This window comes from Ovis aries, chromosome 3, assembly GCF_016772045.2.
Source record: "Ovis aries strain OAR_USU_Benz2616 breed Rambouillet chromosome 3, ARS-UI_Ramb_v3.0, whole genome shotgun sequence".
NCBI classification, from domain to species: domain Eukaryota; kingdom Metazoa; phylum Chordata; class Mammalia; order Artiodactyla; family Bovidae; genus Ovis; species Ovis aries.
This window is the reverse complement of record NC_056056.1, coordinates 190,399,748-190,426,870: the sequence shown is the minus strand read 5'-3', so window position 1 is coordinate 190,426,870 and position 27,123 is coordinate 190,399,748. Positions and strand designations below refer to the sequence as shown.

The window sequence follows — 27,123 nt, the reverse complement described above, 5'->3', positions numbered from 1 at the left end:
TTGGAAAATAAATAGGTGCCTATTGTTCCCTTATCAGCAGCTTTAAGTCAGTTTAAAATCCATTTACTTTCTGTTCTCCCTGACATAAACGCTCTCCACACCCTGTTTCTTCTCATTACTTCTGGTAAATTCATCATACTTTAAAACACAGCTTGAAAAGCACTGCTCTGCTCTTCCTGTCCCCCTTTCCTCTCCCGCCCTAATTTTAACATTCCCATCTTTGTGTTACTCCATCGTAGTCACTTCAATGATTATAGTTATAAAACTGTATTGTAATTAATTTGCTAAGTCTGTCTTCCATACCAGGGAGAGATTGTAATTATCACCTTTGTGTACTTCGTTTCAGTCTAGTACCAAGCACAAAGAGTATGCTCCATATTTTCCCTTAATTAATGAATTAAATAATTAAACTAATTACGCTTTCCACTTCCATCTGGTTTTAATCACTGAAGAAGATGGAAATCACTTTTAAGAAAATGGGAAACGAGAACATTTTAGCTACATGTTGGTCTGTGTTCCTGGAGAAGACACGACAGCTGAAGAGTGCAGAAAAACAAAACGAGACGCTCTATCGTACTTAAACACCAGGCAGGTTGCATACTCTGAATCACAAAACAATTCAAATTTCCACAAAAAACCACATAAAATAAATTTTCAAAGCAGAGTAAACTGCTGCTGTTGCTGCTAAGTCACTTGAGTGTGTCTGACTCTGTGCGACCCCATAGACGGCAGCCCACCAGGCTCCCCTGTCCCTGGGATTCTCCAGGCAAGAACACTGGAGTGGGTTGCCATTTCCTTCTCCAATGCATGCAGGTGAAAAGTGAAAGGAAAGTCGTGCCTGACTCTTAGCGACCCCATGGACTGAGGCCTACCAGGCTTCTCCGTCCATGGGATTTTCCAGGCAAGAGTACTGGAGTGGGGTGCCATTGCCTTCTCCGAGAGTAAACTGCAGCAGCTTTCAATTAATTGCTGAGGCGGAAAAAGCAAACCAAACAAAACTATGCATTTCCACCAAGCTTCAATTTAAAAAAAAAAAAAAGAAATTTCACAGGAATGTCTATCACTACTAGGAGTAACTAAATTGAGACGAATATTTGAATTTAGCAGCAGCTGGAGATTAAAACATCATCTGATCTGATTAAAACACCACAAACTGACCATTCCCCGTTTGCAGAAACAGGTCTGGACTCTCTCTCCGGTCCATCAGACCCCGAATGGAAGGCCATACTTCAGGAGAGGTCCATACCCGCTAAGGATATGGGGTCTTTCCTAAACCGACTCGCTCTCCTCTAATAAAATACGACAGGCCCTTGCCACATCATTTAACACAGCGCAGGAGCATCAATGATCGCCCCTTGGCCCTGCTCCCCTACGTTTCCTGCTCACCATGTTGAAGCATACACGACCTCGGTAGTCGGCCAAGTGTGATCTCCGGGCTATGTGGACAAACGCTCCCGCGTTGTCAGGACGACAAGCCCCGCCCACTGGCGCCCCAGGGCCGCTGCGGAGAGCCCCGCGTCTGCGTTCGCGCAGTCGCGCTGGGGTTTTTCCGGACGGTGCCCTACCCACTTCCCTGACAGGTTGCTCCGCCCCACTACAGCCTGCCGCCCGCCTTGGTCGACAGCCTCCGGCGTTGGAGCTGAGGGCTGCGTTTACGGCTGCGGCGTGCCGGAAAGTGCGTGAGTGCCGCGCCGGGGCGTCTTATTTTGTTTTCCGGATGCTTGAGTCTGGAGGCGGTATCCTCTGGGAGAGGACCAGCAGGTGTAGGAAAAGGGCTTATGTGCGTCGTCCGACGTTGACGGCCCCTCTCCCTGTTTCCCTAGATTTGCTGGGGCGAATCTTTCTTTGCGGATTTCGAGAAGGAAGGGGGCCGCCGACTACGCGACTGGGTCAAGTGGCTGACACCGGGTCGGCTTCCTGGGCCGCCACCGCTTAGACCAGCGTGGGGCTGGGCTCAATTGGCAGTTTAGAAAAAGAGGTAAATAAATTGGCTCCTAGAGGGTTGTTTATTTTTAAATGACCTTCAGATTATTCTCCTTGCACCTGTTTGTTTATTTCCTGAGCCATCAAGGTATATGCTGTTTTGGGGGTTTGTTTTTTGGTTTTTTTTTTTAAGAGGCGCTCTAAGCAAGAACTGGAACTAATTTGAAGCAGTTCCTGGGTAACTGGTGGAGGTCTCAGAGACCCAGCAAGACGCGCTAAATTCTGTGCCCAGAGTCAAGGTCACAGTGTACTAACCGGTAGCACAACCCTTCGAATGTCGGTCTACCAACATGAAGAAACTCTGGCAGCTTAGACCAACAGGAAAACTAGAAGAAATTAAGAGACTGAGACATTAACCTTCCAAAGCGTATCTGAATTCCGTATGAATTTAGATCTAAACCCCGTTTAGGCTTAAACCCCATTTTAGCCTGACAAGACATGAAATGCTTTAAAATTCTTGCCACCATTTTTCATCTCTGATTGTAATTTTATGTCCACACAACCCAGTCTCTCTTGCAATTTCATTGACCAAAGGTATTATTAAATAAGTATTTCTGACTGAGCTAGTCGTTATAGGTTAAAGTTATTCTCCCACAGAAATCCAAATTGCTTCATAGCTATGACATTTCACCTTCACATCCCTGGTAGCAAGATTAAAAACGTCTTAATGTCGACTTGATATACAGTTCCAAAGCTGGTATGGAACTAAGCTTTTACGTTTTTCAGTCAAACTAATGTGTATGATTACAGAACTTCAGTCAGCTCTGATGGGAGTAAGGAAGTGTGAATGGTAATCACAAATAATTTTGATATCGTGGGATTTCAGGGGAGAGACTTGCTCCAGTTCTCCTTCCACCAAATTCCCCCCAGGGAGGAGGATTTGCTATGGATGTGTTAGAACATGCTGGACTGTGTTCTAGGGGACTGCTCTGCTATGAGATTATACCAGTGGGCTTACTTAGTTCTCTACTAGTCTTACAACCTGCATGAATAAGAAGACCCATTTCCTCTGTTCACTTTTACCTCCAGACAGGTGCAGTTCCTAGCCCCTCTGAATGTACATGACCATCTTCCAACTCACTTTTATAATCTGGCTTCTAGGTAGGCCTCAACCAAGCAACATACCAGCTTTGGGGGCAAAATCTCTTGCCACCTGCCTCTCGGATTACATATCCTTTGGTGCTGGCAAGTGTGTTGGGATAAATTTTAGTGTGAAGCTTTTTGGGCTTAACTACTTTGGGGAAATGTGCTCCATCTGAGTCAAATCTGAACTTCATGGGGAAGAGTGATCAGTAATAGCTTTGGGCACCATGATGTTGTTGGTCACTAAGTCATGTCTTACTCTTTCACAACCCCATGGACTGTAGCCCCCCACGCTCCTTTGTCCCTGGGATTTCCCAGACGAGAATACTGAAGTTGGGTACCATTGCTTTCTCACTTAACCTGATACTGGAGTTGGTTAAGTCTTGGCCCACAAGTCACTGGGAAAGAGCTATCAATGTGGATTGTATGCCCACCTCCATCCAGGTTTCTTAGAATGATAGGGAACTTCTCAGTCCCTAACTCTCATTTGGCTCTTTATAAAAACAGTAACTTCCATGACTTTATGCAGGGTTAAGGAGCAGCCCCAGCTCCCTGCTGCATTTAAATTGTTCACCAGTTCACCCAAGGAAACCTGTTTCTCCTAAAGGCTATAGTAAACTTAAATGCCTGAAGATCAGTATGCAGTAATAAAACATTTCCTTAACTCATAAAAATTAATATATCAAGGAATGGGACAAAGTTATCTCGGTCACAGCAGCTACTTTTTTGCCTGGCAGGTCCTTTTTTATGCATAATTTGTTAAAAAAAAACAGCTAAAGATAATTTAAGCCACATTTCTAAAAGCTTTTACAAATTATGAATTAAATAGAGCTATGCTCTTTGCCAGGAATTAAACAGGCTGTAATTTCTGATTTGAAATTACATCTAATGTAGATTTAATTTACAATTATTTTAAAAGCAGAAGGTTCTTCCTTAAGTGTCATTTTCAGTAAGATTAAAACACACAAAAAATGGCTCTCAGAAAAAAAGTTTTAAAAATGGAATTAGTTGGTGCTGTACCTGGTTAGATAGCGCCATCTAATTTCACTCCTGAAAGCACTAAATCTTTAGTAAGCCATTTAAAAAGTAAATTAGACTAATAGAGGAGGAGATGACAACAGTAAAACTTTGGAAGCTGCAAGACAGATGACTGTCACCTAGCACACTTGCAAAGCCCAATTTATACTGCATAATTCTCAAAAAGGCCCTGCAACAGGGCCATTGGAGTTGGAAATGAAGAATGAAGTAAATCAAAGAGGATGAAGTGAAAGCTATTTGAGAAACACCTCTAAGTGTATGCCTCACTCTCAGAAGACTAGAGGTTTATTTCTGGACAGAATCAATAATCTATGGTGTGGAGGTGTCCTCAGTGCGAATCACACTGGGAGCAGGTTAGGTGCATTTGAGTACACATGATGCTGAATGCAAGGCCCTGAGTCGTTTTCCACTTCTTAATTTAGTAAATCCTCAGAAGACTGGAAGACTCTTAACTGGGGAATCTGACCAGCCCCGGAGGAACAGACTAAGATGATAACATCAGAGGTTCCCCAATAAAGGGCCCAATTAGATCACCCTCAGTGAAGCCCTGGAGAAGACAATGGCAATCCACTCCAGTACTTTTGCCTGGAAAATCCCATGGATGGAGGAGCCTGGTAGGCTGCAGTCCATGGGGTCGCTAAAAGTCGGACACGGCTGAGCGACTTCACTTTCACTTTTCACTTTCATGCAGTGGAGAAGGAAGTGGCAAGCCACTCCAGTGTTCTTGCCTGGAGAATCCCAGGGACAGGGGAGCCTGATGGGCTGCTGTCTATGGGGTCACACACAGTCGGACACGACTGAAGCGACTTAGCAGCAGCAGTAGCAGTGAAGCCCCAAAGTCTCTAAGCTGCAACCTCTAAGCAGATCTTCTAAAGGTTGTTTTTTTTTTTTTTTTTTGAAAAAGGACTACCATTTATGTAGGAAAGTTCAAGTGATAACACAAAAGCAGAAAAATAGCACTTTGGAGGAAAACAAGAAAGTTAATATTAATGAACTCTGATGTTCTGATACATTGTATACTTGTCACTGTGAACTCATAAATCACTAGTAAATAGGGGATGCAGACAATTATTAATATGTAAGCAGTGTTGGCTCCTATATTTTTTTTTTCCTAAGAAAGAAAAGCCACAGAAGCAGATCTATAAACTTCAGCAAGAAAAGGTCTTCACTTAGTTGCTATACTGGCAGCAGCTTTTCAAGTATATTTGTGGGGGGGGGGGGGGAAAGGGCTTCCTCCCAGAGAGGTATACAACTGTGGACCTGGTTACAGGTTGAATCCCCTACTGACCAGCCTTGTGGTTTAGATGTCTACTTTCACGTGCACTTCAGTATCTCCCAGCCCTACTCTTAGCATTCTGCCAGCATGTCTACACTACTTTTAAACAGTTTTACTAACGTGTAATTGACACACAAAAGCTACACTTGTTAAGTATAAATACAATTTGATAAATTTGACTCATACCTACACCTATGAAACCTCACAAGCATGATGATAAAACCATCATCCCCAGGGATTTCCTCCTGTCTCCTGTGATCCCTTCCTGGTCTCCAGCCCTCTACTCCTACTCGTAAACTTCATCTGTCTCTGTGGTATCCTCCAGCAATGCTGAGAGCAATCTGAGTGGCTCAGATCAGCTCTCCAGGTACCAATTTATGTTTTAATTGGTGCTCTGTTTACAGCTGCAGAGGATTTGAGTGGTATGTCTCAAACTACCCCCCCACCCCCACCACCCCCACAAGCTCTGTTACTTTTAATGTTTTTGCAAGATGAAAGGTTTTTCTGGATGGCATATACTTATGTCTCACAGTACCTCCCACAAAATGCTAACTTCAAAGGAAAAAAAAGTAACTGTGGAGAGTCCTGACAAACACCACCTTAACCAAGTGATCAAAACTAATCTCAGCCATGATGGAACAGACTAGAATTATGTCCACATAATAGAATGCAATGCAGTAAGGCATGTCTAATGTTTCTGCCCAAACTATGTAAGCTGAATCTAGCCATAAATTAACATCAAAACAAGACATATTTCTACAAAATTAATGGCCTGTGATCCTCACAGATGTCAAGTTTATGAAAATCAAGGAAACTCAAAGGAATTTTTTCAGATTGAAGGCTAGAGACATGGAAATTAAATGCAATGTGTAATCAGTGTAGATTGGATTCTTTCGCTACAAAGGGCAAAACTCGGGGTTGTGGATTCAATGGTAGTAATATAGCAGTGCTTGTTAATTTCCTGATTCTGATGGTGGTTTTGTGCTGTAAGAAAACGTCCTTGTTCATAGAAAGTACCTCAAACTGTTGTCCAGTATGGTAGCAACTAAGCCACTGGTACTTATAAACATGTCTGGCATAACACTTCTTAAAATATTTTGGATAAAAATGATACATTATTAAAATAGTTAGAGCTGTTTTATTTTTTAATAAGGACTATCAAAAGTTACATGGGTGGCCTGCACTGTATTTCTTTTGGATGGCACTGCAAAGTATTCAGGCTGATTTGGTATCATGTTAGCAACTGATCCTCAAATAGTTCAGGGAAAAAAGTTATTAGTACTGAGTTGCAGCTTTTCTGAAAGATTGAATGAAATTATTTTAAAATAAAAATTTGTTAATGAGGGATATAAAAAGGTATGTTATTTTAGATTAATGGGCAAATGGGCATTATGAAATTTTAAGGTTATAAATGGCATTGACATTCATTTGGGGCCTATCACAAACTAAATGTTTATCATGTATGAATTTTAGGAGTTAACCCCCACAACCATCACAAGTATTGGGAATTATTTTCTATGTTTAGGCTGTGATGGTGCCTCTCACTAGCAGCACAAAGGACACATGAAGATTAAGCTTATCTATCCCACTGGATGTTGCCTGCTCCTCACGTACCTCCTTTATGGGTTCTTCACTTGGTCTCTTCACCGATCCTCCTGCCCATTTGCCATTAGCTGTGAACCTGCCTGACTCTCACACCTGTTTGTCCTACTCTTTAGCCTTTCTTAGGAGGGCACGCTTGATTTGGTCAGGCCTCTTCCCAGTGTCCTGCAAACAGTTCGAGCCTTGCCTTGAGAGCAGGGCAGACAGTTCCCCCTGACAAGAAAAGAGGCTCGGAAAGATTAAGCAACCTGTACAACACTCAGCTGGGATTCCAAATCTACTTCTAATTCATTCCGCTCTGTAAGAGGAGGTCCACCTGCTTATCTAGCTATAATGATCTGCTTTCTCTAACTGTTCTGTTTCCTTCACACAGCTTACCACAATTCATAATGTCCCTCAGGAGAGGCTAATTCTGTGATAGCAGCTATCTTACCTGACACGTTCACAGCTGCATCTCACGGCCTGGAACATAAAAGTGCAGTCAACTTTTATTGAATGGCAAAAAAAAAAAAGGGTACCAGTTTACCAGTGGGTAAAATCTTTTTCAAGACTACAATGCAGTTATTTGTAAAAATTTTTCTTTTTCTTTAGGTATATTACATATAAAAGTGGATATTTTCCATGATAAATGAAAATGGCCAATTCTTTAAGAGGAGAAGTATTGAATCTTTATAAGAATGTAAGTATATTGCCAGTTTTGTAAATGTTATATGACATAGGTTGTTTAGAAATACATAATCTTTCTTTTTTAAGCTGCTGTATCTTGGACGAGACTATCCAAAAGGAGCAGACTATTTCAAAAGGCGTCTGAAGAATGTTTTCCTTAAAAACAAAGATGTGAAGGACCCAGAGAAGATCAAAGAACTTATTGAACGGGGCAAATTTGTAATGAAAGAACTAGAAGCATTATACTTCCTTAGGAAATACAGAGCTATGAAACAACGCTATTATTCAGATACCAACAAAACTAAATGATCAGTATTACTATCATTTGACTGAAGATCAGTGCCAGCTGTTTATGTACCAGCTATGACAAAAATAACTTTAAAATGTCAAGATATATTTGTGTTAAAAAATACCTGAGCCGCCTTACTAAACTAACACAGGTTTCAACTTCTATTGCTTTATCAGCAACCTTTATGCTCTATTTTTATATAACAACTAATGTTAAATGTCAATTTTATAGTAATTTAGCTATATAATGTTGCCTACTTATTAAAAATTGATGAGCACCCAATTTTGAATGAAAATATAATATACTTAAGTTTTAATGAAAAATTTGCCAATTATTCTTAGCCCATTTCTGCATTTTACTGAGAAGTGAATGCCGTTTAATGTACACTTCAGCAGAATAATTTCTTGCAAGTTTATTTCCCTTAACTTTTAAAGGAGCTCATTTTTTACCCCATTTGAAATGTTAACAGCACATATCCAGTGTTCACTGCAAAAGAAGTAGCATCTGGTAATGATTTAAGTGCAGTTAGTAGAACTAATATGTATAGAGTTAAGAACCTGAAACAGCCTACCAGTGACTGGGATTACATAATATGCCTATTTAATTATTTATTTCCAGTATTAATTTTGCAATTGGATGCCTTTGGGCCTTAAATCACCTGTTGTATACCAATTACCTTCTTCAATAAAAAGTAATGATTTATGTTATTCTATTCTTTTGTCATAAAGGCAGATTTGGTTTGCATCCACTTCTAAATGAGTTAATATAGGACCTAATCCTAACATGGTTTTAAGCAAACACTTAAACTCTTACACAATGTTCACAGCACCTTACACAAATAAAAAACATCTAGCTCATAAGCTAAAGAAAAGATATACTAATATACTATAGTGTCTGTTGCTTATCAACTATCCTGTATCATTTGTGGGGATAATGTTTCAAATTTGCCTGGCAATCCAGTGGTTAGGAGTTGGCACTTTCACTGCTGTGGACCCAGGTCGGGGTCAAGGAACTAAGATCCCACAAGTCGTGCAGCACAGCCAAAAAAAAAAAGTACACACTATGATAGTCACCATAACTATTTTTATTACATTACAATAATTAGGAGCAGTACAGTTCATGACAAAAATATTACAAATTTCAGATCACTTCACAGCACATACTCCTATAAACATTTAAAAGTTAATTTTAATTAAAAGAGTGGTCATTTTAAATTTAATGTTTGATATGACCAACATTCCTAGGTCAGCGCAACCGAACGATGGAAAACAACTGGATCACACTGCATATGTCCCACACAAAGAAAGCACAATGTACAAAATGTGCATGTTTCAGTTCACACTATACAAAAATAGGGAAAGGACATTCCAGGTAAACATGTTACATTAAGAAAGAGTACTAGTAAGAAATTGGCACTCAAAGGAAAACTGCAAAAGTATTTTCAACATGAAAACACAGGACAGTGGAATTGGAAACTTTTGAAGAAAACATTACATAACCCATTTAGCTCTACAGGGAAGGGGACCGTCTATAATTGACATTTCTGCAGGTAATAACTTTTTTTTCATAAATTCATCTAAAATTGCCTATTATCATCCCAAACAGGCACTTAAAACTATTGAAACAAGTATTACTAGTTATGACTCATCTTTAGGAACTGATGTGAATATATCTCTAGAAAGAAAGAAATTTCATTTTCTGAAGGAATTTACAGCTACCGGTTATATGCTGTTCAATTTCTCAATGCAGATTTCATGCTACCCAATATCAACAACAAAGTTATTAAATATAAATTCAGCTTTAAAGTTACTAATGGGTTGTTAAAAATCATTAATACAAAATAATAAATTATTACTTTTTGACAGATGGAAAGGGCAGGTTGTTTTTACTGCCTACAAAGAAACCTAAATGTGTATATGTTTAGGAAAAATGGTTAGAAAAAAAAAATCACTGGAATACAAATGAGATGAACTTGTGCAAACTGCAACTTAACATGCCTCACAAAGTTTCCATATATTTTAGGACAAAATTGTGCAATGGTGGCCAAGATTTTGATAACCTATAAAAGTTAGATTCTAATTCCTATGCAGTGTGACTCAGTTAAAATAGAGCCTAGAATTCCTAAGTGGAGATACTCAAATTTTACTACATACTTCTGCTACATTCTTCCACAATCGTTAATGTCTAAAACTATGTAATTTAGCAATTTTTTTCAACTTCAACAAGGATTTTTATCTTTAAGGCTGTAATTAGATAACATTTATGTTATTTCTAGGATTATCTCTCCCCTTTTAAAATCTCTACAAAAACAAACATTTTATTAAACCATTCAAAATTCACATAATAAAGGATAATTACCACTGCCATAAAAAAGTTGCCCAGCTACATCAAAAATTCAAGAGTCCTAAAAATCATCTCAGTTATACACTGCAATTCCTGAAGTATGGCCATTTCTTTCTCTTGTTTAGAAACAAGAGGAGGTACTAAAGCAAGTCTTAACTCCCTACCTAATGTTCCAAAAGCCTGTAGTTTAATATAGCATCTCAGAAACCGTATTGATTTTTACACAGACATTTCCTTTTCTGTGAATTAGCTCAGGCATCTGTTTATTTTTACCCAGAAGAAACAACTTTTAGAATTCAATATTTAATTTTTAACATCTATTATAATTACTTATACAAAGAGACCATACTACACACAGGGGGATTTTAACATTATCTGACATACAACTTAATTTGTACTATAACTGTCTCAATAGAATCACATAATTATGCCAAATTTAAAAAAATAATCAAATTTACTCCTTTAAAACATTGAAGTAAACTGATTTAATTAAAAAAGAGCTTGACTAAACAGCTACATTGGAATAAGAGCAAAACAATTATTTTAGAACTGGAAGAAACTAAGCTTAGAGACCAAATCATTTTTCTGCAGAATTACAATATGCATTATGTTGTATCTGGGTCATGTGTCAGATGCCTCACTGATATATAGACCCTCTAGAATATAAACACTACTTAAGGACAGGCCTTATGTCCCGTGTTTGGGTACTCTTAATATCCCCAGTGCCTTGGGCAGTGCCTGGCATCTAGCAGGCACTCAAATATTTGTGAATAAATGACTTCTGCTAAAGAAGTAAGACATGAATTAAATTTGAAAGTATCTTTCACGGTAGGATTTTAGTTTTTAAAACAATGGAATGTATCACTATTAGCAGAGCTAGTCCTAGTAAATTACATAAGGAATTCTCTCAGCACTACTTTTATTAAATTCTCCTTTCACAGGATAGGGTTCTAACTATTCATAGCAGGTATGAAAACTCCTGCTTTATCACTGATAGACCAGGCAGCAAAGAGATGATGTTCAGAGGATCAAAATTAAATTGCTACAGCCACAACCTGAAAATTAGCTATTAGGTCAAATCCCATTATAGTTTCTGTCAGATTATGTTAAGCCTGAGGAATTTTACAATATAAGACATTTTGATATGATTTGATGGGAGGCCATCATGGAGATATCCAAAGCAGCAATAAATCTTGAGATCAGAGAAATGAGAAATATTATAAGAAAAAACATCAAGTCATGGGACATAGAGAAGGGTAAGGTAGGCAGGCAAGACAACACTAATATGGAAAAAGTCCTGGAAGCAGAGAACGATATTTAAAAATAAACTTCACCTCTTGCACAATTTTGCCTAAGACTGGCACTGAAGATGATAACACAGGTAAAAAGTTACAGATGGTGCTGAGACTGACAAATAGGTATATCCTTATGTAAACTGAATGTAAATCACATAGTTATAAAGCTAGATACAGCCTTTGAGATGACTTCTTTAAAAATGAAGAAATGGCTAGTAAGTGATTTGTCCAAAATCAAAGACACATAACTTAGAATCTAAGTCAACTTCCTCCTTCTCCAGTGATACTTTCACCTCAACACACTATCTCAGTTCAAATATTTTAAAATAAGTTAACATTTTAAATTCATTCAAAGAATCATTTTGTTAGCATTACTTTATCTACTGTATAAGCATTAGCTATTCTTAATAATGGGCCAGACTGTACTGAAGTGTTTACGAAATGTTACTTTAGCCAGCGTTAAAGAGAACTAGCCAATACTCAAGATTTTGACATTTTTTCATTTCAACGTTTAAAAAAAACTAAAATCTTGCCACCTCACCTAAAATCTCATTTAAAATAATGTGGTTTTTTTTTTAAGTTCTGTTTTTTTTGTTTTTTTTTTGTTTTAAAAAAGTGATGTTCCTGAGCAGGACTACAACATAATGAGAATGTACCTTGCTGAGCTATTCAATCTCGCTGCAAGTCCCTGTTTTTGACCAACCAAGGCATGGCAACAATGGAAGACCACAGGGATGCAGTCCACACTGTGAAACTCTCCATGTAGCTTAAAGGTTCACACAAGGCCCAGCTTTGCCACCCTGGTCTCTGTAACACCTACCAAGCTAACTGGCCCAAATAATCTTTTACATCACTACCAGTAGAATTAAAACTACTTTCAAAGATTGAAGTTCAAGAAAAAGATTTATACTAAGAAAGAGCAATCTGACACAGGGAGACTGTATGTAATTCCTATGAGAATTCTTTGTACATGTTAAAATTTTTTAATTATTACAAAAATTTAAAGCATGTAAATATAGTCCCAAAATGCTTGTTCTAATCCTCAATACCTACTGGGTCTGCCTTAACATAAAAAGCTATTCAGAGCATTATAAGAATTTACCTAATGTGGAAAGTAAGTGGCCTTTTAATATTTTCAATTGCCTTATATTTTTTTCCATTTTTTCCCTTTTTATAGAAAAAATATAGTATTTTGGGGAACGTGACCATTTGACAAATAGCAGTGGAAAGAAGAAAACGTTTGTGAACAGTGTAACTTTACATTCATTAAGGGTAACTGAAACTATAGGACAATGATACCTACAAGATGAAACTACAGGAAGCCCATAAATTCATGTTCCCTCGATGTTTCAGTAAAACCAATCATGAAATCTCAACTGAAGTTATAATTAGTAATTAATCCATGTGTATGACTAGATAAAACAATACAATAGGGATGATTTGAAAGCCTCATTAATTTGTTTCACACTAAAGTTCACAATTGATAAGAAAAATAGGAAGTAATCAACTGCATGCACCAAAAACCTCAAGACGGAAATCTCGGGTGTTCAGTTTCTTTTTCACAGGCATTGCTAGTTCAAATCCAAAACGCAGGGAATACTGGCACTTGGAGGAAAAAAGTTTCCACTGTCATTTAAAAATAGGCATTCAAGATAAAAGCTAACAGTATGGATGGAGCAGAAAGAAACTCAGATAATGCTAAAACAAATGCTAATAATTTAGTGTAATATACAAAAATTACCACTTTTACTTAAGTATGCCTTAAGAAAAAAGTACAAATTGTATTTACATAATTATACACTTTGTCTTTGACTTCTTTTTCTTCTTTTTACCATCTTTGCTCATCTTTTCTTTATGTTTTCGAATTTCTCGAACTAATGTATAGAAGGCATCGTCAACACCCTGAAACATATAACAAGTATTAAAACATGAATATATATGATAGTTTGAGGTATACAGAAAACAGAAAGGATGTATTACTAGTGGAAATACTGAGAAAGAATAAGAATACTTAACATTTCTCTTTAGACATATATATATCAGATTTTTCAGGATTCCTAAGTGTCTTCAAGGATATTTTGGTAACATTATAGGAACACTGATTTTCACAAAAGGCAACGAAATCAATGGCAAAGAATCCTACATACACTTAGGTATTAACACATGACTTCCTGAGAACTTAATTTGCTACCAGTTTTTCCATACTGGCATATCTCTGTCACCAAAATCCAAATGTATTTGTGTATATATGTGAATATATACTTATACTTAATTATCCCTGAGTTTCTAGACATTTCATATAAGCCATGCCAGTATATACTACTTTTATAATTATTTCACTATATTTGAGCTCTGGTTCAATATTATTTAAATCTAAATGGATTACCATGAAGTATAGAGTATCAGAATATATTACTTTCGGTTTTATTAAGGCATTAGTTTCAATTCACATACTTGTGAGAAGAAAATTTAAAATGACCACAAGACACGCTACTCTGAAAAATGTAATGCTTCTATTGGAGAAATGAGCTAGATCATTTAAATGGTGGTGAAGTCCACTGATTTGGAGATGTTTCATTATACTTTTAATATCTGTTTAGCATATGAAGTATTCAGAAGTTTGTCATATAGTCAGATGCTGTTATCTTCAAAGAAACTGCCATTTGGTCATTTTGGTAATCTTGTTTTGATCAAAGTAAGGTACCCAAATCACTGATGGCTGAAAGTGATTTTGAGTCAAAATAATTTTCACCCTAGTCATTCATACAGAACATGAAAAATACCACTCAAACTGGTAATAGGACAGCTGATTTTAACCCTGCAATCCTGAATGGTACAAGATCTACACCTAAGTCTATTCTTACCCTACCTCTATTAAAAGCAAATTAAACATACAAGCAAAATAAAAATTAAAGAAAAAACACGATCTTGTATTTAAAATATGTATTTTAAAATCTGTTCAACTGAAGAGTACTGTGCTGTGCTTAGTCACTCAGTCGGGTCTTGACTGCAACCCCATGAACTGTAGCCCGCCAGGCTCCTCCTCTGTCATGGGGATTCTCCAGGCAAGAATACTGAAGTGGGTTGCCATGCCCTCCTTCAGGGGATCTTCCTTATCTAGGGATTGAACCCAGGTCTGCTGCATTGCGGGTGGATTCTTTACCGTCTGAGCAACCAGGGAAGCCCAAGAATACTGTAGTTGGGTAGGCTATCCCTTCTCCAGGGCATCTTCCTGACTCAAGAATCAAACCAGGGTCTCCTGCATTGCAGGTGGATTCTTTACCAGCTGAGCTACCAGGGAAGCCCCAGTAACTGTCATCAAATGCCTGTTAACTTGATGATGTTTTCAAACCTAGACACTAGAGGGAGTCTCAGGAACAAATACACAACAAAGTTGTATAAATCAAGCCACTTCAAGAATAACAAAAATTGGCTTTTTACTCATTTTAACCACTTCTGTCGAATATGAACAGAAACACATTCATTATTTTATCTTGAAAATAACTGAAAATTTAACAGATAATTCTCTTGTATGCATTACTAAGATCTTCTACAATCAATATTTCAATAACAATTAATTCTGGGCATTTCCATGCAAGTTACATTTAACTGATTTTCACATTTTATCTAAAATTTATAAAAGTATTACCAATGTTTTTAAAGAATTAAACAGAGTGGGAATGAAAGGCTTGCTCACATTTAAACAGTAGTAGTAGTATAAAACCCAGCATTATTGATTTGAACACTAGTGAGTAGAAGTTCCCAGTGAAGCCCCCAAACTTCACTTGATGTTCCCCACTTACTGATACCATTTCTGATACAACCTATGCTTCTGCTTCACCCACAGGAGAGAGGAAAAGTAGGTGGACAGTTCATCAGCAATACAAACAAGGCTTCATTTATATAAACCTTCATGTTAACACATAAAGAGCAAAAAACTTCCAATGACACAATAAAGAATAATTATTGCCTTATAAACAATACCAACCCTGACTAGTTTATAAACATAAACTATTAGAACGGGATGGAATCTTAAGAGAGGATCTATTCTAACTCCCTCACCTTTCACAAATTCCCTTCGATCACACATCCTTATGTAGTCTACTTCAACAGTTTTTATAATGACGAAAAACATCAATGTGTTCAAGTAGACAAAATGAAAAACCATGAGACAGATACAGAGGAGACACACCCTAAGGTGAAAACAATATATAATCATTTAGGAGACAATGAAGGGAGAATTTGATTACATTACCTTCTTCTAAGATTCTGACAAATAGTTTATATTGGACTGAACTCTCCTTTCTATATAATCTTATTAATTTTAATGATTAGTAAAATATTAAAATTGATCAAAACAGGGCAATGGATGCCTTTTTTTCACATGGGAACTAATCATTCTCATATACATGTAAAGAAGACAAAACAGGATACCACTAAGGTTATTTTGTTCAAACCCATCATTTTAGGACTAAGAAAAACTAATTTGCATATATTTATCACTGTCAAATTAATTTTGTAAAATATCTTTATTTAAAAAATTTAGGTATTACCAAGTACAATTTTTTCCTTATATAAAATGCTATTCATGATCACTGAAAAAGATTCATCATGCCCAACAATTTGACATTTACACTACAGTCACTGAAATAGCACAAATTTGAGATTTTAGAAAAGTATACACTGTCATCTGTTTCAAATAAAAACTGAAGCATAAAGCTTATTTTATTCTGAATAGTTCCACTTTAAAAATCATCTAATAATAACAGAGCAGGAAGAAAAAAGACTAGCACTTAACTCTGGTCATAAATGCTGTTATTTCAGAAGTTTTACTTTTCAGATTGCATCCCAATGCTGGGTTTTATAACTTCTAAATTAAATATTATTTTGTATAGTGATGCTCAAAAAATATCAAGAGTTCATAAATCAATAAAAATTAATGCCAGTATTAATTTTGCTTTGTTTCTTCATCTGAGTTTAGTTCGAAACATACCACATATCATCTTTGGAACTTAATCTACTATTCCGAAGTATATTTTTGGAGATACATTATTTCAGACCTTCGAGTCATACAAAGAACACCAACCTTTAGTTTAATCAGCACAATAAATGATATCCTCCAATTTTATTTCATGTTCTCCCAGAACATTATATATTGCAAATAATATGCATCAAAACCTTAAGCTTTGGCGTGAACTTTATGGCATCTATTGAGGGAAATATTTTCTAAGGAAAACCAAGTTTAATATGGGTTGGTCTAGAAAGGAAATTGAGAAATTCCACTCAATAAATCCAGCTGGGCAGCTCCTGTGTGCCAGGAACCTCATTAGGCCACAGACATACAAAGATTAGAAATATGAGATTCTAGCTCTCTAAAATTCTTACTGTATAGGAATCAAACATAGGTTATGTCACTTTAACACAGAAAGTGTGTAACAGTTAAGAGCAATAAACTGGGAATACACAAGAAGGGCATTATGCCCAATCTACTGGTGGTTTAAAGAAGATTCTTAGAGAACAGATTAGACAAGCATGAAAGTATGTTAACTAGTAAAACTAGGGGGTAAGAACAGTAGCATTCCAAACAAGAGCAACAGCCAACACTTAAGGGAAGGTAAGAAATAACATAGTGCTGATTTACAAGAGGACAAAAAAAGTTCAGTCAAGGAGTTTTTTAGAGATAAAACCAAAGGTGAGAGGGGAAGGAAGGTGTTAAGGAGCCATATATATTCTATGAAACCTTTTAGGTATATCTCTCTGGTTGCACTGTGAATGAAGGCAGCAAAAGGTAAACCAAGTAAGAGGTTTCAACAATCCCAGCAAGAAATGATAGAAGTCTGAACTAATGATGTGATGAAGTTAGAATGTGGGCTTCCCTAGTGGCTCAATGGTAAAGAATCTGCCTGCCAGTGCTGGAGATGGAGCTTTGATCCCTGATGCAGAAGATTCAACATGTCATGGAGCAACTAAGCCCGTGGTGCCACAGCTATCGAGCCTGTGCTCTAGAGCCCAACAGTGGCAACTACTGAGCCCACGTGCATTAAGTACTGAAGCCCATGTGCCCTAGAGCCCATGCTCTGCAACAAGAGAAGCGACGACAATGAGAAGCCCATGCACTGCGACTGGACAGTAGCCCCTGCCCACCGCAAATAGAGAAAAGCCTGTGTGCAGCAATGAAGACCCAGCACAGCCAAAAATAAATAAATGTAAAAAGAAGTTAGAGGGTAACATCATAACAGAAATTTGTGGTTGCCTCCAACTGGATATGAAAAGCAGGGAGTCATCCCAAGACTCCCAGGTTTCTCACTTGGGTAAAGAAGTGATGCTGATGTCACTACATTAAGAGAGCAGAGACAGAATAAGTACCTGCCTGTGGAATGTCCAAAAGAAAACATACTCTGTAAGAGTGATCCTTTCCCACCTTCTGGGCCATTCAACTCTGCTATATGATACGGCATATTTTGTCTCTCAAGACCCTGACAGTCTATAGCCATCAAAATCTGCCTCAATTATAATTAATACCCATTAGATTAAAAAAAAATGTATTGACTGTGGAAGCAAACTACATGTTTATTTTTTTAATACTTCAAATTAGAATCCCACACCAAGGTAGATCTCATGTGGTTGCTACTTTGTTAGCTATGAAAAACATATGCTTTCTGCCAAAATTAATATGCTGAACTTACCAGATTACATAACAATGCATTTTTTAATTTTCACACAGCCAGGAGTCTTTTCTTCTTTGCTGATTTTTTTCAATCTGTATTGTCGGATCTCTCTCACCAATGTATAAAAAGCATCCTCCACTCTCTGCATTGTAAAACACAACTTCTTTAAAGTCTGTTTCATTGGTAATAGTAATTTATTGGGATAGCCATGTGCAAGAAATTTGAAAGTTTGAGCTTTACTTGAGCATTTTCTTTTTTCAAACAGACATCAGACTGTTTGAATAGAACTGGGGATTCAGTATTAAAATAGGGCATAAATTGTGATTTGTTCTTTGAAGTCAAGTTTTGTTTTGTAATGGGATAAGAATTTTTTTTTAATTTGGAAGTACATGTGTTATTAGTACCTGTATATCAATTAATGCAATCATTTTAGTTTGTTAGTCACAGAATTAATCAAAGTCTAAACTGAAGTTAGATTTAAATTATTTCTCTGACTTAGGGAAAACAAGTTATTTTTGTACCACTGATCCCCACCCCTGCTCTGAGTCAGGAGTGAGGAGAAAAATGGTACAAAAGGGATAGTCAGACCTTTGTTTAAACACACACACACAAACATGCACACAACACCTCAAAATATAGCTGGTTCAAGAGACTGGAATCACAAGTTCTATCTTCAATTGCAACTGTCCAGTCAATTTCTAGAGCCCACAAATGGAACCGAGACTGAGACTTTTGTGGATCAAGAACTGCACTATTTAAATAAAAATGCTAAATGAGGGCTATTTACCATAAAATGAAAATATTTTTAATCGTTTAAAAAATACAAAATAGTAGCAATATAATTTTGTATCTGTACTACAAGTCTTAAAAAATAATTTTTAAAACAATACCCAATGTCCTGGCTTTATATCTTCTAATTTACACACTCCGAAGGAGCCAAGGGGACTTCTTCTGCTTAAGGCTATGGTGAGAAAGCTACGACAACAAACACAATCATATATGCCCGTAGGGAGATGTTTTATGTCTTTTCTAGTCTAGAAAATTAGACAGTAGCCAAGAAGACAAAATGTTTAGATTAACTGTACTGTTAGTTTGTCCAGAAGAATGTAACCACCAAAGTAGAAGCTTACATCTAAAAAAAGAAATATTAATTTCTTAAAAGTATTAAGAATACTTAAAAGTATTTTCTTAAAATATTAAAAATATCTTAAAGTTTTCTTTAAAGTATATTCTCAAAAATATTAAGAATATTAAGAATAAAAAGAAATACTAACACAAACATTAACCTACATAGGGTTTCCCAGGCGGCACTAATGGTAATGGTAAAGAATCCATCTACCAATGCAGGAGACGTAAGAGACACGGGTTCAATCCCTGGGCTGGGAAGATCCCCTGGAGAAGGAATGGCAACCCACTCCAGTTTTCTGGCCTGGAGAATCCCGTGGACAGAGGACCCTGGCAGGCTACAGTCCATGGGGTCTCAAAGAGTCAGATATGACTGATGTGACTTAAGCACGCATTAATTTACATGTGGTACAAATTAACTTAAAAGACATATGTTCCATTCTTCTAAAAGAAAGATGTGCTTTTAAAATGTTGGTGGTTTATTTTACCGTATATATTTTTTTAAACTTAATCTGTTCTTTCAATTTTAAGATAGAATTACTCACTATGGGAAGTGGCATATTTAAGTCTCTGCAATTGGTAACACCAGTCTTTCTATAAACCAAATGTGACAAAATGGACCCAGCACCTAAAAAGCTAATTTGTACCAAAAATATGATTTGCAGTTTTAAATTCAGTCAAGCACAGAGAATCAGCAATTTAAGTATTAACTTAAGTAAACCAACAGCTAAAGTTTAACCTTAGCATACATACATCATCACACATCCACTGCTTACATCAGTTAAGGAAAAGAAAAGGGGCATCTCAATTTTTATAGCAGTATTAATGCTTACAAATCTTTAGAATGTATTAAGAACTGCTTCAGTGGAACTCAGTAATTTATCTTTGAAGTAAAACTTTAATTTAAAATTCATAAAATTAAGTTTTAGTTAAGTAGGGATTTAAATAATGTTAATTATATATTAAAATGTACCTCTGAAGTTATTTTATCAACTTGTGATATAAAAATCTGTATACTTTTAATGAAATCAATTTAATCAACTAGGTAACTAAGCCAACTACAAAACAAAAATTCCAACTATTTTCTGATATCATTAAATATGTTGGTACTTTAAACGAGACAGCCACATGTACCCATATATAAAATTTTTAATATTTTGTATTTATCACTACTGTCCAAGAGGAGAAGGTCTGTTTTTAAGAAATTACTATTCTCATTATTATATAAATAATTAAGGTATCAAAAGAGCTTTAGTAATGCATATAAAATATAAAACCTGTGCTGACACTTAAGATATCTTCACAAATGATTCTCTTTTCAATTTGAAAATTAATGCAAGAAATTTCAAATATATGTACATACAAATAAAACAAACCAAGTAAAGCTCATATTTTTAAGAATAAAAACTCTCATTCCTGTTTAAAAAAGAAGGTATAAGGTCAATGTAGAAGTACTGAAATATTCTATGATGGAGGGAAAAAACGGGGTTTTGTTGCTCTACTAATTTAGCAGAAGCAAATTTTGATTGTAATTTATTTCTAAAACTAGTTTGAATGTGTCTGCTTTTTAAGTATGCACATCCCATCACCAATATCAGAATATATGATTTTTGTTTCCAGCAATGCAGAGAGAGAGTTGGAAGCCAATAATTAAAAAGAACTATACTACCCGCCACCAAGAAGTCAGTATCAGGACCTCAGAGGCTAAGATAATTAACACCACCAAGAAATAGTTATTCCAGAATGACTTTTTCATTTCTCATCTTTACTAATAGAAAATTTAAATTAGATTTTAAAGAATCTGTTATTTACCATATTTTCTCAGACTTAATTACTTATTTCTTGATAATAAATGCTTTAAAGTCATACTGACATGAAGAGAACATTACTGATCCTTGTATGTACCTTAAACCACTGGCACAAAACACTGGTTTCATATTCCAGAATTTGTAGGTAATTTTAAAAGATTAAGCACAGCCAAAACAGATGTTTAATACCTACTATGGCTAGTTGCTAAGGTCTTAACCGGCATACAATGATTTATTCTTGAGACTATGGCTTGTTGCCCCAAAATACTCATCTTCAGATCTTACTGATTAAACAACTGAGACATAAGTGCGTACTGTAGGAGCAAAAGTGCATGTATCTATGTATGTAAATTTGAAATAAGTTTTTAAAGATATATTTGTACATTTTCTTAAATCAAGAGATTTGACATTACTTTCAGCTCAGTCATTATCTGAAAACATCCTGTGGAGACTATGGAAATACAGCACTTCCGTACCGGAGAAAGAACTGTTAACCACATCATTCTGTATCCTGATGCCTGTAAAGCTTTCACTAACCAATTCAATTTTAAACAAGTACTTGTTCCAGTTGAACAGTTTACTACCTGCCAAAACTCTTTCAATGAAATAACACTTCAAATACCTGAACCGTAGACAGATGCAAGAATACTAGCCTTCCTGTGCTATTGTTCAGTCATTAAGTTCTGTCCAATTCTTTGCAACCCCATGGACTGCAGCACACCAGGCTCCCCTGCCCTTCACTATCTCCTGGAGTTTGCTCAAGTTCATGTCCATTGAGTCAGTGATGCCATCCAACCATCTCATCCTCTGCCACCCCTCTTCTAGCCTTCTTGGGGGACAGCAATGGGAGGAACAAGATGTATTCTAAAAAGCAACTCTGCATCACTGAATTGGAAAGAAACCTTGCTGAACGATAACCTACCTCAGGAACTACTGAGCTGCTTCGGAGGCTATGCTATGCATTGGTGCACAGCAGGTCCTCGGTTAATTGTTTTGTCTAGTTTTAAAAAGCCTCTTGATGAAAGTGAAAGTGGAAAGTGAAAAAGTTGGCTTAAAGCTCAACATTCAGAAAACGAAAATCATGGCATCTGGTCCCATCACTTCATGGGAAATAGATGGGGAAACAGTGGAAACAGTGGCTGACTTTATTTTTGGGGGCTCCAAAATCACTCCAGATGGTGACTGCAGCCATGAAATTAAAAGACGGTTACTCCTTGGAAGAAAAGTTATGACCAACCTAGATAATATATTCAAAAGCAGAGACATTACTTTGCCGACTAAGGTCTGTCTAGTCAAGGCTATGGTTTTTCCAGTAGTCATGTATGGATGTGAGAGTTGGAGTGTGAAGAAGGCTGAGCGCCTAAGAATTGATGCTTTTGAACTGTGGTGTTGGAGAAGACTCTTGAGAGTCCCTTGGACTGCAAGGAGATCCAACCAGTCCATTCTGAAGGAGATCAGCCCTGGGATTTCTTTTGGAAGGAATGATGCTAAAGCTGAAACTCCAGTACTTTGGCCACCTCATGCAAAGAGTTGACTCACTGGAAAAGACTCTGATGCTGGGAGGGACTGGGGGCAGGCGGAGAAGGGGACGACAGAGGATGAGATGGCTGGATGGCATCACTGACTCGATGGACGTGAGTCTGAGTGAACTCCGGGAGATGGTGATGGACAGGGAGGCCTGGCGTGCTGCGATTCATGGGGTCACAAAGAGTCGGACACAACTGAGTGACTGAACTGAACTGAACTCATAAAAAGCAAAGTTCAAAATATCAATCATTTGTACACAACCCCAACTACTGCTAAACAGAGAAATGTGGCACATGAGAATATTTTTTGTTTGTTTTGCTTTGTTAAAACAGTTTGATCATAAGCTTTCTTTAATGGAGGTCTCCCAACAACTAAATTTATGTATCTAGAAATTAACAACAACAAAACAGAAAATTAATATTTTTAATTAAAAAATTTTTTTTAATTTAAAACATTTTTAAGTTCATAAAACAAATTTTCACATTATGCTCAAATTGAGACCTCCAGAAAGCAAAAAAGCTGAATCAGAAGTAACAGATACTCAGAATTCTGCTTTTATCATCCATTTTCCTGAATGCTCCCCACTTTTGATTTTAGCAGACTGGAAAACACACTGCTGATTACCATGGTGTCAACAATTTGGTTTCAACAGCCTTTGTGAACACTGCCATGCACTGCCCAAAGAGGCCAGAAAAATGTCATCTAGACAGCAGACTTTATTATACACTTGGAACACAGGGACCCGACGCAGCCTAACTGCAGAAACAAAAACTTCTTTGGCCTTTCAGATGTGGACTAAAATGATAGCTGAAAACTATAATTTTATAAGAATATAACAGAATTGTATCTTAGCCATAAAAATGGGCTTTTTAAAATAAGAAACTAATTAAGTTGGTAAAATATATAGTCTGCAACCCTTACCTTAAAAATACTAGAGTAAAACTCCTACTTCTCTTTCATAGAATATATCAATTTTACTTTAAAATTACTAATGTTAGCCTATAAAATTTAAGTTGAAAGTCTGACCTAACTTCTCATATCTGGTCAAAGAATACAGTTCCCTAGATAACCAACAATCAGCACAGTACAACCCACAAGCCCAATGCAGCCACAGCCTGTATTTTTGTACTGCCCACAAGCTGACTGATTTTTGCATTTTTAAAGAGCTGTAAGAAAAAAAAAAAAAAAAGCAACAGATATCACTTGGGGCCCAAAAGCCTAAAGTATTTATCATCTGACCCTCTGCAGAAAAAGCTTGCCAGCCCCTGACTTTTATCTATAAAAGTTCTAAATGCATGTCCTGTTCCTACTAACTTGAATACAACTTTCTCTTGTTTTGTGTTTTAAGTTCATGCTCAAGACCAAAACAGGGCATTAAACAAGTAGCTGCTGATAAACTACAATGAGGATATGCATATTCATTTTGCTCAAATAATAAATAAGTAACAGGAGATGAATATCAAAATGTTCTGCAGAAAATAGGGCTTCAAATTTTCACAAAAACTGGAGATGTAAATTAAAATTTATAAAAATTTACATATTTCATTTTCTCAATTACTTGGAATAGTTAATTCAAGTCTTCTAAGAGCATGCAAATATCAAATTAATTTCAACAGAAAGAAATGAATTAACTTTTGAGAGACAAATCAACAAGTCCATATAATACAGAAATCAAAGATCAGAAACTAAATATCGAAGTTGTAGTTTAGCACCATAAATTACATAACCAGATCAATAAAACAGGATATAAATATAAGAAAAGCTGAGGGCTAGAAGGTTAAGGAATAAAGTACAAGTATTTCTTTGTAATTTATCACTGTATATTTTAATTCGATGATCCATAAAAATGTCTACAAAACAAATTCAGGTTAATCCACTAGGTATCACATACCTAATTACCTTCCCTACCCCTCCCTCCACAAAAACCAGTATAAAACCTAAAAATCTATTTTAAAAGGAAACCAGGTAGTTTTCCGATTAGTTATGAATGCTGTGGTGTATTAAAGTATTAATGTCAAACACTAAGAATCAATATTACTTCTGAGGTAGTAACCATACAACAAGGAAAGACAACTATTTTAGGCTCTTATATCAAATAAGAGTGGAGGGTAACACTGCAGAAGTAACAGGACTTCTTTTTCTGTCCTTTATTACCTTTCCACTCCAGATGTGGTCCAGGTACCAAAGTCAGCATCACTCGAGAGCTTGTTAAAAATGCAGAATCACAGCTTCCAACCTAGACCCTAATTCTAATTCAGAATTAGAATCTGGATTTGAATAAGAAGCCCACTTGATTCTTATGCATATTAAAGTATGAGAAGTACAGCTTTATTTGCAGCCCTTTACAACATCAGGCAAAGTCTCTTATTAGGCTTTTTTCTTTCCTTTGTACAATGTAAACTAATATGTCTCCCAATCTAAAATATTTATTTTTAAAGTTATAAATAATATGTTAATAAAATGTTAATGGTAAAATCTAGGTAGCAGGTTTGCAAATGCTTTCAGTAAAAATCCTTCAATTTTATATCTGAAAAATGTTCATATGAATCCTTCAACTTTATATCTGAAAAATGTTCATATGAAAGTGGGAGAAAAAGTTACAATGTTATAATCATGCTTTCTGAGTACTTCCTAACCGAAATCCAGGATTCTAGTCAGAGAAGACCAGTACAAAGATGATAAAAATCAAACCTCTTCCTAGTCTTTGGGACTTGGGAATGCTATGAATAAAATCTTAATTCTTCCAAAGTAAAATGAAGTAATGTATATACCAAGTATTTCTATAACTTATAAATCAGGTTTTAGAATGAGATAACCTGTATTACGGTTAAAAACTACAGTAATTCAGCTTTTAATTCCAAATGAAGACTTAAAATAGAATTTTTTTTTTCACTGTGTACCAAATTTGTACAACTAGAAAGTGGTACATATAATCTTCCACCAGGGAAGCAGACATATATATACTAGCTGAGTAATGGTTTACTTTTAAAATTTTTATCCCTTTACAAAATTCAGTGAAAGATCTAGAAGATGTTTTTATAAGTTTAACCATGTAATGAGTTTTCATCAATTTTCTTAACTTCTAGCATAATAAACCATGAGACTGGTTTTCCGGGCCATAACCAGACAAGGCCCCAAACAAATGTTCACCTTGTATGGAACATACCGGTATTCCATCATAACATTATATATTCCTTTCTAGGAATTTATTTATTCTATATGTTAAACTCTTATTTCACACAAAGAGGTTAAATCATATCAATTAATTTTACCTAGGGAAAAAGTTACTTTTAAAATAAAGATAATTTTTGAAACAAAATTCAGGATCAATCTGGTGGTGGTGGTTTTTTCAGAACAACACAGTAAATGAATAACTGAGAATTTCTATTTGCTTTCTAAATATTCTCCTGCCTTAATAAAAACTTCCCTGAAAAACAAATATATCCTCTGAAAGAATATTCTAGCAAAGTAAAATTCTCCAAACACATAACATTTAATCTAGAAACATATGACATAATATTCTTAAAAGCACTTCAAAAATAGGAAACTCAAAATTTGTCTCCCTTTTAATTTTAAAAATAAAACAGTAAAAAAAAAAAAAAATTCCCACATTTCTTGAATCCTAACTATAAGATGTGCTGAACTGTTCAATGTGGAAAGAAACCAAAGCCAAAAATAACACATGGACACTGGAATGAGGACTGCCCTCTCATATCCTTTACAGAACATTTACCAAGTAAATATTGTTTTACTTCCTACTTTAATATAATGGAAAAAAAATCAACAGTTATGCTATCAGGTATGTCCATTTATTAATGCTCACGCCTTCCTGCTCCCAAAATCACATTATTGGAATATATATTAGTAAACTGTGATTAATGATTTAAATCACTTGATATAGTTTGAGAGGACAGATTTGTTATTACAATTTTACTTACCTGTCTTGTCTTTGCTGATGTTTCAATAAAAGGAATTCCATAACTTCTTGCTAAGTCCTGAGCCTGTTTTGTGTCTACTGTTCTAGAAGGCAAATCACATTTATTTCCTACTAGAACCATAGGTACATCTTCAGAGTCTTTAACTCTTTTTATTTGTTCTCTGGGGAGGAAAAAAAAAAGTTATAGCACAGGAATTAGTAACAAAAATCTTTCAGAAACTATTCACAACTTTGTCTCATAAAATAAAGGTTGTTAATGTAATTCCTAGTTCCCATCACACCAGATTTTCCTTTCTCTTCCTTCTGCTTATTTTTCTCTATTCTAAACAGAGAGAACTTCTATGCCTTTTAAAAGATCAAATATCCAGAAATATAATAGTACTACAGTCTAACAGGTTCATATGCAGATAGGTCACAATGATAAAACAGAAATAATGAAAAATTCTAGGCCAAAAAAGTGCTATGCCTAATTTTTAAAATTAT

General features: G+C 36.0%; 3 protein-coding genes across 14 annotated transcripts in view; 1 reads left to right on the top strand and 2 right to left on the bottom strand.

Moving 5' to 3' along the window:
- DNAI7 (dynein axonemal intermediate chain 7) overlaps window positions 1–1,469 on the bottom strand; it is a 91,949-nt gene extending 90,480 nt beyond the window's left edge. For all 6 annotated transcript variants that reach the window (XM_027967809.3, XM_027967810.3, XM_060413313.1 and 3 more), the window contains exon 1: window positions 1,387–1,469. In XM_027967809.3, coding sequence (XP_027823610.1) covers window positions 1,387–1,389 — 3 coding nt within the window. In that variant the 5' untranslated portion in view covers window positions 1,390–1,469. The remainder of the gene's footprint in view (window positions 1–1,386) is intronic.
- Window positions 1,470–1,593: 124 nt separating this feature from the next.
- ETFRF1 (electron transfer flavoprotein regulatory factor 1) lies at window positions 1,594–8,649 on the top strand. Of its 5 annotated transcripts, none has more exons than XM_027967807.2 (4): window positions 1,594–1,675; window positions 1,824–1,978; window positions 7,574–7,661; window positions 7,736–8,649. In XM_027967807.2, exons 3-4 carry the CDS (start codon window positions 7,611–7,613, stop codon window positions 7,955–7,957), a joined length of 273 nt encoding a protein of 90 aa, XP_027823608.1. In that variant the 5' UTR covers window positions 1,594–1,675; window positions 1,824–1,978; window positions 7,574–7,610; the 3' UTR covers window positions 7,958–8,649. The 5 variants fall into 5 exon arrangements, with proteins under 5 accessions (XP_027823608.1, XP_012030565.1, XP_012030566.1 ...); XM_012175175.4 differs by having other exon boundaries at window positions 1,594–1,679; XM_012175176.3 differs by lacking the exon at window positions 1,824–1,978.
- Window positions 8,650–9,000: 351 nt separating this feature from the next.
- Window positions 9,001–27,123, bottom strand: part of KRAS (KRAS proto-oncogene, GTPase) — a 44,032-nt gene continuing 25,909 nt past the window's right edge. For 2 of the 3 annotated variants that reach the window (XM_015094896.4, XM_027967804.3), the window contains exons 4-5: window positions 26,642–26,801; window positions 18,262–18,385 (exon numbers count right to left, since the gene is read on the bottom strand). In XM_015094896.4, the coding sequence (XP_014950382.1) occupies window positions 18,266–18,385; window positions 26,642–26,801 (280 nt within the window). In that variant the 3' untranslated portion in view covers window positions 18,262–18,265. Of the gene's footprint in view, window positions 13,478–18,261; window positions 18,386–26,641; window positions 26,802–27,123 lie in introns of those variants that run through there. The other variant, XM_027967805.3, reaches the window with a different exon arrangement.